Source organism: Oncorhynchus masou, chromosome 20 (genome assembly GCF_036934945.1).
Source record: "Oncorhynchus masou masou isolate Uvic2021 chromosome 20, UVic_Omas_1.1, whole genome shotgun sequence".
Classification (NCBI taxonomy): domain Eukaryota; kingdom Metazoa; phylum Chordata; class Actinopteri; order Salmoniformes; family Salmonidae; genus Oncorhynchus; species Oncorhynchus masou.
The window spans coordinates 16,345,212-16,356,954 of record NC_088231.1 but is presented as its reverse complement, the minus strand read 5'-3'; the positions used below and the strand labels follow the sequence as shown (position 1 = coordinate 16,356,954).

Sequence of the window (11,743 nt, the reverse complement as noted above, 5' to 3'; positions counted from 1 at the left end):
CGAGCAAGCAAGTCGCAGCAATGAAGAACTGAGTGCGTGCGCGTTCAAGGAAGTCGCACTAATGAAGAATTGAGTGCGTGCGCGTCCACGCGAAGAGGGGTGGAGAATTCTGGCAAGGGGGGCTTTTCGGCACAACACCGGAATGTTTATATAGTTTCTTATTTAATACCCCGTCCAGCTGGTGGCGGTAATGCACCGTTAACTTTGGATGCCAACCGCGGTTAAACCTTTAAACCCCATCGAAGAAGAAGTAGACCGCTCCAGCCCAAGTCAAACACTGGTTACACCACCCCATTCCCGAAAATGGATCGCTCCTTCAGACACTGAGTCACGTGGCCTGCTATATAAAGCAGGCAGACAAGCAGGCAAGCAACCAGCTATACTGTTCGATTGAACGTTACAATGGGTAAAACGAGTGACTTAAGGGACTTTGAGCGTGGTATGATCGTAGGTGCCAGGCGCGCGGGATCAAGTGTCTCAGAAACGGCCGCCCTCCTGGGCTTTTCACGCACGACAGTTTCTAGGGTTTACCGAGAATGGTGTGACAAACAAAAAACATCCAGTCAGCGGCAGTCGTGTGGGCGAAAACAACTAGTTGATGAGAGAGGTAGAATGAGAATGGAAAGAATCGTGAAAGCTAACAGGCGGGCCACAAACAGACAAATAACAGCGCAGTACAACAGTGGTGCGCAGAACGGCATCTCGGAACGCACAACTCGTCGATCCTTGTCACGGATGGGCTACAGCAGCAGACGACCACGTCGTGCAAATGAGGAGTGGAAAAACATCGCCTGTGTAGATACGGTAAGGAGGCAATAGAATGTAGACGGTTCTATTGTCATTGACCAGATTGGCGCACATTCAATAAATTTGGTCTAACTAAGTGGAAAGTCGTCAAATCCGTCATGATTTATTTATTGTAACTGGCCCACAGTGGTTAAGTCCGATTTTAATATAGTTGGTTGTTTTTGCTGCATAACATTTAGAAGTTGCCCCTTTTTCAGATTTAGAAGTGACTGCCAAATTCTAACTCCCTGTCCTATAAACTGGGTAGCGTAGTTAGTATACAGAAATCGTGGTAGTCAGTCGTTTTTAAACTAATGCATGTGTTGGTTGACATCCATACAAGCATTATACTCCAAGTTTTACCTCGACACACCGTATAGTGTGAAATACACATAAATAATATCCTAAATCTATGCTATTTTGCTGGGGGACGAGGAGATTCGGGATCTTCCTTCACTGCCCTTTCACTCACGTGTTTCCATGGCAATGGCATTGTTTGTTTTGGTTGGATTGCTTGACCTCTACCACGTCAGCTGGCTGTAATCTCCAGGAGACACGTTTGATGTCAGCAGTGCTGTAAAAAGTACTCACTACATATTTGTCGCCAAACCTACTGGCTCCAGGTCATCTACAAGTCTTTGCTGGGTAAAGCTCAGCCTTATCTTAGCCTTTACCTTCCAGTTCTCTGCTGCCAATGACTGGAACGAATTGCAAAAATCACTGAAGTTGGAGACTTATCTCCCTCACTAACTTCAAGCATCGGCTGTCAAAGCAGCTTACCGATCGCTGCAGCTGTACACAGCCAATCTGTAAATAGCCCACCCAACTACCTACCTCATCTATATCTATATCTAGATATAGCTCAAAGAAGTAAAGTGAACACTAAAATAACACACCCTAGATCTGAATGAATGAAATTCTTATTAAATACTTTTCTTTACATAGTTGAATGTGCTGACAACAAAATCACAAATTATCAATGGTAATCAAATTTATCAACCCATGGAGGTCTGGATTTGGAGTCACACTCTAAATTAAAGTGGAAAACCACACTACAGGCAGATCCAACTTTGATGCAATGTCCTGAAAACAAGTCAAAATGAGGCTCAGTGTGTGTGGCCTCCACGTGCCTGTATGACCTCCCTACAACGCCTGGGCATGCTCCTGATGAGGTGGCGGATGGTCTCCTGAGGGATCTCCTCCCAGACCTGGACTAAAGCATCCGCCAACTCCTGGGCAGTCTGTAGTGCAACGTGGCGTTGGTGGATGGAGTGAGACATGATGTCCCAGATGTGCTCAATTGGATTCAGGTCTGGGGAACGGGCGGGCCAGTCCATAGCATCAATGCCTTCCTCTTGCAGGAACTGCTGACACACTCCAGCCACATGAGGTCTAGCATTGTCTTGCATTAGGAGGAACCCAGGGTCAACCGCATCAGCATATGGTCTCACAAGGGGTCTGAGGATCTCATCTTGGTACCTACTGGCAGTCAGGCTACCTCTGGCGAGCACATGGAGGGCTGTGTGGCCCCCAAAGAAATGCCACCCCACACCTTGACTGACCCACCGCCAAACCGGTCATGCTGGAGGATGTTGCAGGCAGCAGAACGTTCTCCACGGTGTCTCCAGACTCTGTCACGTCTGTCACATGCTCAGTGTGAACCTGCTTTCATCTGTGAAGAGCACAGGGCGCCAGTGGTGAATTTGCCAATCTTGGTGTTCTGAGAAGTGGTTTGTGGTCTCCACCTGCAGAACCACTCCTTTATTGGGTGTGTCTTGCTTATTGCCTATAATTTCCACCTGTTGTCTATTCCATTTGCACAACAGTATGTGACATTTATTGTCAATCAGTGTTGCTTCCGAAGTGGACAGTTTCATTTCACAGAAGTGTGATTGACTTGGAGTTACATTGTGTTGTTTAAATGTTCCCTTTATTTTTTTGAGCAGTATATATTTTTTTTTCTGCTCTTTTGCACACCAGTATTTCCACTTGCACATCCTCATCTGCACATCTATCACTCCAGTGTTTAATTGCTCAATTGTAAATATTTTGCCACTATGGCCTATTTATTTGCCTTACCTCCTCACTTAATTTGCTCTCACTGTATACAGATTTTCTATTGTGTTATTGACTGTACATTTGTTTATCCCATGTATAACTCTGTTGTTTTTGTCACACTGCTTTGCTTTATCTTGGCCAGGTCGCAGTTATAAATGAGAACTTGATCTCAACTGGCCTACATGGTTAAATAAAGGTGAAATAAAACTCCCATATCTATTGGGTGAAACACCACAGTGTGCCATCAAAGTTACACAATTTATGACCTGTTGCCACAAGAAAAGGCAACCAGTGAAGAACAAACACCATTGTAAATACAACCCATATTTATGTTTATTTTCCCTTTGATACTTTAACTATTTTCACATCGCTACAACACTGTATATTGCCATAATATGACGTTTGAAATGTCTCTATTCCTTTGGAACTTTTGTGAGTAATGTTTACTGTTCATTTTATATTGTTTATCACTTTTGTTTATTATATATTTCACTTGCTTTGGCAATGTTAACATGTTTCCCATGCCAATAAAGCCCTTAAATGGATTGTTAACAAAAAGCATTGCATGTGTGATTAGTGACTGAACAGCGGGCACGTGAAGGTAGAACTGTATTGTGCGGTTCTTCCTCGTGGCAGCTGGTTTAAAGAAACAACCGCGGTGCCTCGACAAAACAATGCAACCAAATGCTTTTGCTGGCTCCACTCGACAGCCTTATCAATGTTTCACTTTGTTAGTGTGCAAATCATGACCTTGACGTTCAACGTTAACTTTCTTCAACCTTTTTATCAAGCTTTTGATTGAGCAACGACTGACTGTGAATATTAGTGATGTAACATTTTGTAGCTGCGAACTGAGAGTTGCAACTGTTCATACAAAAGTCAGGAAAACCGTCAGTGAATAATAACCACATCATTGAAGTCCATATTTTGTGTATTGACCTTTTTTTCATTGTGAAGTTTAGATTCAAGCTTTGTTATGGATTCAAATAAAGAAGTATTGATGCAGCAAGTTATAGTTGCCAAAATGTGACCATTCCAAACATGTTTTCCACAACACTTTTGCATAATGGGTGGCAGGTAGTCTAGCTGTTAGCGCATTGGGCCAGTAACCCAAAGGCCGCTAGTTTGAATCCTCGAGCTGACAAAGGGAAAAATCTGTGGATGTGCCCTTGAGCAAGGCACTTAACCCCAATTGCTCCACGGTCGACATTGATGATGGCAGACCTTGGCCTTGACCCGACTCTCCAAGGATGTCTCGGGGCGAGGGGGATATGCAAAAATAATAATAATTCCATTCATACATGTGTATTAATACACACTAATATGTGGAAAATAGGACAAATATAAGCCCTAACCAAATTATTATATATGCATAAAATTAAATTTGAATGTGTGCATTCTCAATTTTGAGTGTTTAGTGCAGCTGTAAACAATGTACGCAAATTTTAAAACAATTATTCTGTCTTTTGAATTACATATTTTTTTTTTTATCCTTCTAGGTACGGGAACTTGTCCTTGACAACTGTAGCTCAAATGAAGGAAAAATCGAAGGCCTCACAGCGGAATTTGTCAGTCTGGAATTCCTCAGTTTGATAAACGTTGGTTTAATCTCTGCCTCCAATCTTCCCAAACTTGAGAAACTCAAGAAGGTAAAGTTTTGCTTTAGAATTAATTCATTTTTTTACACAAGCTTACACTTAATTTACAGTACCTTTTTTTTTTTTTTTTTTTATTTTTTTTACACCTTTTGTGTTGTTGGAGAAGGGGTAAAAAAAGCAATTGACTACGTTTCTAATGGCACTTGTATAATGCACTACCTTTTGAGGGCCCTGGTCTAAAGTAGTGCTCTATGTAAGGAATAGGGTTCCATTTGGGACGTAGTCATTATTTTCTGAAAGGCTGTTACTTGCTTTGGTGTTTTTGGACAGAAGTGACTGATATCTTCACATTATGTTGCAGTTGGAACTCAGTGACAACAGAATCTCTGGTGGCCTTGACGTGTTAGCAGAGAAACTCCCCAACCTCACACATCTAAATCTAAGCGGAAACAAACTGAAAGACATCAGCACGTTGGAACCTTTGGTAGGTACACAACTCCCGGTAGAGCACAATACAGTGCGACACAATCTCATTGGCTCAGGTTGTCTCAAATGACACTTTTCCCTATTTAGAGTTTTGACCATAGACCTAGTTGGCAGTGTGATGTTTTGTTTCCCTATGATAGTAAAGTTAATGCTGACAGACACGGCAGCTCTGCTTCTAGCTCCTAAGCAACTTTGCAGTATTTTGTTATTAGCGCAGAAAGTTGTGTTAATACATACAGCCTGAAATAACTTTTGGATAACAGTGCAGCGGTCACTCACCAGCATTACGACCAGGAATACGACTTTCCCAAATTTGATCCTTTGTTCGTACCCACCAGGGCAATTTTAAGTTATCCCAGAGGCTGCTCCAAGACACTACCGGCGGAGAAGAGGTATTCAGAGTGGACTTCTCGTCCGACTCATGAGGCGTGCACACCATTCACCGCTTCTGAGTATTACTCGCTAATGTTCAGTCTCTGGACAATAAAGTAGACGAGCTCAGGGTGAAGATCTCCTTCCAGAGAGACATCAGGGACTGTAACATACTCTTTCACGGAATCATGGCTCTCTTGGGATATACTGTCCCTGTCCATACTGCCAGCTGGGTTCTCAGTTCATCGCGCAGACAGGAATAAAGAACTCTCCGGGAAGAGATAACATAGATACGTAAGTCCTTTTGTTCACCCGACCTAGAATACCTCAGTCAAATGCCGACTGTAATACCTCCCAAGAGAATTCTCTTCAGTTATAGTCACAGCCGCGTATATACACCCTCAAGCCGATACCACAAACTGGAAACCACATCCTGAGGCCGCATTTATTGTAACTGGGGATTTTAACAAAGCAAATTTGAGCAAATCGGTACCAAAGTTCTATCAACACATTGACTGTAGTACTCGCTTAGGAAAAACACTAAACCACTGCTACTCGCCCTTTCGCAATGCCTACAAGGCCCTCCCTTCGGCAAATAAGATCACGACTCCATTCCTTCCTCGGAGGCAGAAACTCAAACAGGAAGTTCCTGTTTTAAGGTCTATTCAACGCTGGTCAGACCAATCAGAATCCAAGCTTCAAGATTGTTTTGATCACGCAGACTGGGAAATGTTCCGGGTAGCCTCTGAGAATAACATTTGACGTATACACAGACACGGTGGCGGAGTTCATCATTAAGTGTATTGGGGATGTTGTTCCCGCGGTGACGATTAAAACATACCCTAACCAGAAACCGTGGATAGATGGCAGCATTCACGCAAAACTGAAAGCGCAAACCACTGACTTTTTAACCATGGCAAGATGATTGGGAATATGGTTGAATATAAACAGTGTAGTTATTCCCTCCGTAAGGCAATCAAACAGGCAAAACATCAGTACAGAGACAGTGGAGTCGCAATTCAACGGCTCAGACACGAGCCATATGTGGCAGGGTCTACAGACAATCACGGATTACAAAAGGAAAACCACCCACTTCGGACACTGACGACATGCTCCCCGACAAGCTAAACACCACCATCGCCCGCTTTGAGGATAACACTGTGCCACCGACGCGGCTCGCTCCCAAGGATTGTGGGCTCTCCTTCTCCGTTGGCTGAGGTGAGTAAGACATTTAAGCATGTTAATCCTGGCAAGGCTGTCGGCCCAGACGGCATCCCGAGCTGCGTCCTCAGAGCATGCGCATAGCAGCTGGCTGGAGTGTTTACGGACCCATTCAATCTCTCCCTATCCCAGTCTGCTGTCCCCACTTGCTTCAAGATGTCCACCATTGGTCCTGTACCCAAGAAAGCGAAGGTAACTGAACTAAATAACTATCGACCCGTAGCACTCACGTCTGTCATCATGAAGTGCTTTGAGAGGCTGGTTAAGGATCATATCACCTCTACCTTACACCCTAGACCAGGCCTGTGCAAAGGCCGACCCGGGGGCCGTAAGCGGCCCGCAACCTGATTCAATACGTCCTGTGGAATCATGTTCGGATCACAAAGAATTTGCAATAGTAAAGTTTTGAAAAATGTGTTTGTTATTCAAATTAAAAGCCCAATGAATACAATCCTTTGTGTAATGATTTCACTACCACCGCTTGTGGGACATTTATTTTGAAGGCACGTATAAATAACAACTGAACGAGGACAGACAGTGACTGACAGGCTGATACACACGTCCTGTTAGCTAGCTAGAAATTTGTGCAAAAATTTGTTTTTCAAAGAAAAGGTTAAGTAGACAATGAATGTAGGGTGTTCCAGCAAGAGTGGACATCGAAATATTTATTTATTGAGGTATCAGGAAAAGATGTATGCAAAGAGTGGATCGCTGTCCTGAGACTACAACTTGTCCCGACACTTCCAGATGAAGCATGCAGAGAAATCTAGGAATATGTTTTCTGAGCAGAGGGCAAGTGCATCGAAAGAGTTGCTTTGTCAGTTGTAAAAGCAGCAAGGACTTTTCACAAAACTGCATTCAGCAAATGACAGAATTGCGAGAGCTAGCTATGTACTGTCCCACAAAATTGCTAAACATAGCAAGCCATTCGCTGAGGGTGAATTCATTAAAGAATGTTTAATTGACTCTGCAGCAATACTTTGCCCCGACAAGAAAGAGCTGTTTGAAAATGTTTCCCTGTAAAGACGAACAGTGACACAGCGTGTTGAGGACATCACAGAGAATATGGAACAACAGTTGAAAGACACGGTAAAGGATTTTGCCTATTTCTCCTTGGCCCTGGATGAGAGCAGTGATGCATGTGACACGGCTCAGTTGTTGATATTCTTACGAGGCATAACCCCAGACTAGAGGAGCTTCAGTGCAGTCAATGAAGTGCACAACCACAGGGAAATATTTATTGGGGGAGGTTAATAAGTGTGTGGCAAAGCTGGGACTGCGTTTTGAAAAGTTATCCAGTGTGATCACTGATGGTGCCCAAACTTGACAGGAGAAAACTTTGGCCTTTTGAAAAGGATACAAGATCAAGTAGCTGAGCTGAACCCAGATCAGAAAATTATTTTCCTGCATTGCATTATTCATCAGGAGGTGCTCTGTAAATGTGTACTGAAAATGAGCTATGTTGTGGATAAAGTCACTAAAGTAAGAGCAAAAATCATAAGCACAAAATCTTTAAACCACAGGTGGTTTGTCTCACTGTTGGAAGGGTCATGCAGATCTCCCCTACCACACAAATGTGAGGTGGCTGAGTTTGGCCAAGATGCTTAAAAGGGTGTGGGACCTGAAGTCAGAGATTGCTGAGTTTTTGCAAGTGAAGGGAAAATATGTTGATTTCCCTCAACTGCAAGATAAAGAATGGTTGGCAGATTTATTTTGTTGCCTTCACCGTGGACATCATGGCCCTCATAAATGAACTGAATTCCAAACTACAATGGAAGGGCCTTTTTGAACATCAGATGTACAGCCTGATTAAAACCTTAGAGAGAATTACTCCTCCTGACCCGCCAAGTAGAAGCCAACAATCTCACCCACCTTCCGACACTGCTAGTCTGTTCCCCATCAGTGTTGGCAAATGACATGCTGTTGGTTTCCTCTCCCTTCACCTTCAATGTGGATATTGAGCTTACTAGCCGGTTACCACCCGGTTACTCAACCCTGCACCTTAGAGGCTGCTGCCCTATATACAGACATGAAATCACTGGCCACTTTAATAATGGAAAAATAGTCACTTTAATAATGTTTACATACTGCTTTACTCATCTCGTGTGTGTGTGTATATTGTATTTTAGTCGATGCCACTCCGACATTGCTCGTCCTAATATTTATAGATTTCTTAATTCCATTATTTTACGTTTAGATTTGTGAATTGTTAGATACTGCTGTACTGTTGGAGCTAGGAACACAAGCATTTCACTACACCCGCAATAACATCTGCTAAATATGTGATCATTTGATGTGGCACTCTGCTATAAAATCTAATTAGAGATTTATTCAGGCAGTGTTGTTCACCCCCTAATTAACCTACACCCATTTGGTCCCACAGAAAAAGCTGGATAGCCTGAAGTCTCTAGACTTGTTCAACTGTGAGGTGACCAACCTGAACGACTACAGGGAGAGTGTGTTCAAGCTGCTCCCTCAGCTCACCTACCTGGACGGGTACGACGTGGAGGACCGGGAGGCATCCGACTCGGACGGAGAGGTGGCCGGTGACGAGGGTGGGCAGCCATTTAGTTTTCTTGTGAGAATACGAGGAAGTGCAGATGTGAGTGGAATGGAGGTGTTCTGTAGCTCAGTCGGTAGGTCATGGCACTTGCAAAGTTAGGATAGTGGGTTTGATTCGCGGGACCACACATACATAATGTATGCTTGCATGACTAAGTCACTTTGGATAAAAGCATCTGCTAAATGGCATATTATATATTACAATCCAGATTAGTACATCGTGGGTGTTTTGTCATTCAAGGGAATTCTATTGTTTATTTGGTAGGGTTTGTCAGCATCTATCTGTGTGACTGTCAATGGATGTGATATATTTTATATATATATTTTTTTTAATTTTAGAAGGGAATGAGGATGGAAAGGAGGAACACTTTGACAAGGACTGTGATGAAGAGGGAGTAGTAGTAGGAGAGGAGGAGGAGGTAACCTTTTTTGCTTTGTTTGTGACTCAATAGTTTAATGTGGGGTATAGTTTGAGAGCTCTGTGGATGCTGACCTGCTCTGTCACTTCTCTCCAGGAGGAAGACCGCGGCATTGATGATGAGGACAACGATGAAGATGGTATGTAATTTTAATACTTTTTGTCACAAGCTCATGTTTCACGTTTGGATACTTGACTAAGTACAGCATCATAGTATAATAAGCCTTTCCCATTTCTCCCAGAAGTCGAGGCTGTCCAAGGAGAGAAGAGAAAACGAGAGCCTGACGACGATTACGAGCAAAAAATGAAAGCATAGCGTTACCAACTCCTTCCCTCTCCAATAGCAGTTACATAGGATGAGCCGTGACTGAGTAACAGTCTGATGGTCTGGAGATGGAAGTTGTTTTTCAGTCTCTCGTTCCCAGCACTGTCTTTGCCTTCTAGATGGTAGCGGGTTGAACAGGCCATGGCTCAGGTCCTTGATGATCTTCTTGGCCTGTGACACTGGGTGCTGTAAATGTCCTGGAGGGTAGACAGTGTGCCCCCTGGTGATGTGTTGGGCTAACCTCATCACCCTCTGGAGAGCCTTGCGGTTGCAAACTGTGCAATTGCCGTACCAGGCGGTGATGCAGTCGGACAGGATGCTCTCAATGGTGCATCTGTAGAAGATTGTGAGGGTATTAGGGGTCAAACCAAATTTCTTCAGCCTTGTCATATGTTTTTTTCATACTGAACGCAGCCCTGGAGATTTCTACCCCCAAACTAATGAAAATAAAATGGTGACACCATGAAAATATAATTTTCCCCATCCAAAAATGAGCCAAACAATATATTGGTCCATATTATCATGCTGGTGTTATTTGGCAATAAGCCCCCCCCCCCCATGCCTCCTCACCTCCCTCAATTTAACAAACTGCTATTATTGTTACACACAAATGGTATAAGAATACCTTCCATATTGAAATAAAGGAGAAAAATGGCTTACTGCTGTGCAATTTCTATCAATAAGGAAATGGGATGGTACCATTTCATGAGTGCTTTTCCCCCAAATGAGGAGAGGTTGCTGCTGGTCAGTCTGAGACTGGCAGGCTGCTCATGTTTAAGGGAAGGGCTACTTTTAAAAAACGACACGTTACGAGCTACAAAAAAATGTCTGGCTTTCAAACAGGCACGTTCTTCCCTGCACCTCTTCTCCGGGTCCTTAGTGTACGTAGTGTGCCCCCCTCCAATTTAGTTTTATATTTTTCTGAGTGGCTGTTTGATTTATGTAAATACCTGAAAATGTTTGTTTAGCAACGATCAACAACAACAGGGGTGTTTCTACAAGTATTTCATTTTCAATAAATTTACAGGCATTTCTAAACTTGTTTTCACTTGGTCATTATGGGGTATTGTGTGTAGATGGGTGAAGGGGAAAAATTATTTAATCCATTTTGAATTCAAGCTGTAACACAATGTGGAATAAGTCAAGGTGAATGAACACTGTAAATAGTGTGATATTACTCTTTCTACTATCTTTAAACATACCAATGTTTAAAATATTTAATGTTTAAATGTTTTGTATTGCAACAGTTGTGAAAGAATGACATATGAATAATTCACCAAAAATTGTGTGTTGCATCTGTGATAAGTTGATGTAATAGATCATCTATTATTCAGGTTCCCCTAGTACCCGAGTCCTTGATTGATGAACCTGACAAGGAATCATTAACAATTAAAAATAATATCAGACGTGAGTCACATTTGAAATATTGAATGATCTATTTTTCTCTATGCCAGGCTACGAAGACAAATGACAGACTCCTGAGGTGTTTGAACTGTTGCTCATAGCAACCCTGGTTATCTATGAACGTTGGAACATCTTGAATATCGATAAGACCTCAATGGTCACATGTACTATTAAATCTGCACCCAGCACAGCTAGAAAGGACTAGCCACCCCTCAGAGCCTGGTTCCTCTGCACCCAGCACAGCTAGAAAGGACTAGCCACCCCCCAGAGCCTGGTTCCTCTGCACCCAGCACAGCTAGAAAGGACTAGCCACCCCCCAGAGCCTGGTTCCTCTGCACCCAGCACAGCTAGAAGACTAGCCACCCCCCAGAGCCTGGTTCCTCTGCACCCAGCATGTGTGCTCTATTTCTATGCTTCATGTTAAGTTTTTAGTGGTCTTTTCCTTTTGGTTTTGTACACCGGCTTCAAACAGCTGGAAAAAAAAAACTCTGGTTATTGAGAATATATATTTCA

At 43.1% G+C, this 11,743-nt stretch overlaps 1 protein-coding gene across 4 annotated transcripts; it reads left to right on the top strand.

The window, feature by feature from the left end:
- Positions 1-245: 245 nt before the first annotated feature.
- Positions 246-10,864, top strand: LOC135507044 (acidic leucine-rich nuclear phosphoprotein 32 family member B-like). Of its 4 annotated transcripts, none has more exons than XR_010450591.1 (7): positions 246-804; positions 4,344-4,493; positions 4,804-4,926; positions 8,905-9,123; positions 9,423-9,502; positions 9,599-9,641; positions 9,744-9,820. XR_010450591.1 is itself a non-coding variant. In XM_064926558.1 (7 exons), the coding sequence occupies exons 1-7, from the start codon at positions 403-405 to the stop codon at positions 9,815-9,817; spliced, it is 1,041 nt and encodes a 346-aa protein (XP_064782630.1). In that variant the 5' UTR covers positions 250-402; the 3' UTR covers positions 9,818-10,864. The 4 variants fall into 4 exon arrangements, 2 of the variants coding, with proteins under 2 accessions (XP_064782630.1, XP_064782629.1); XR_010450592.1 differs by having other exon boundaries at positions 9,747-9,789; XM_064926558.1 differs by having other exon boundaries at positions 250-804; positions 8,905-9,076; positions 9,747-10,864.
- The last annotated feature ends 879 nt before the right edge of the window (positions 10,865-11,743 follow it).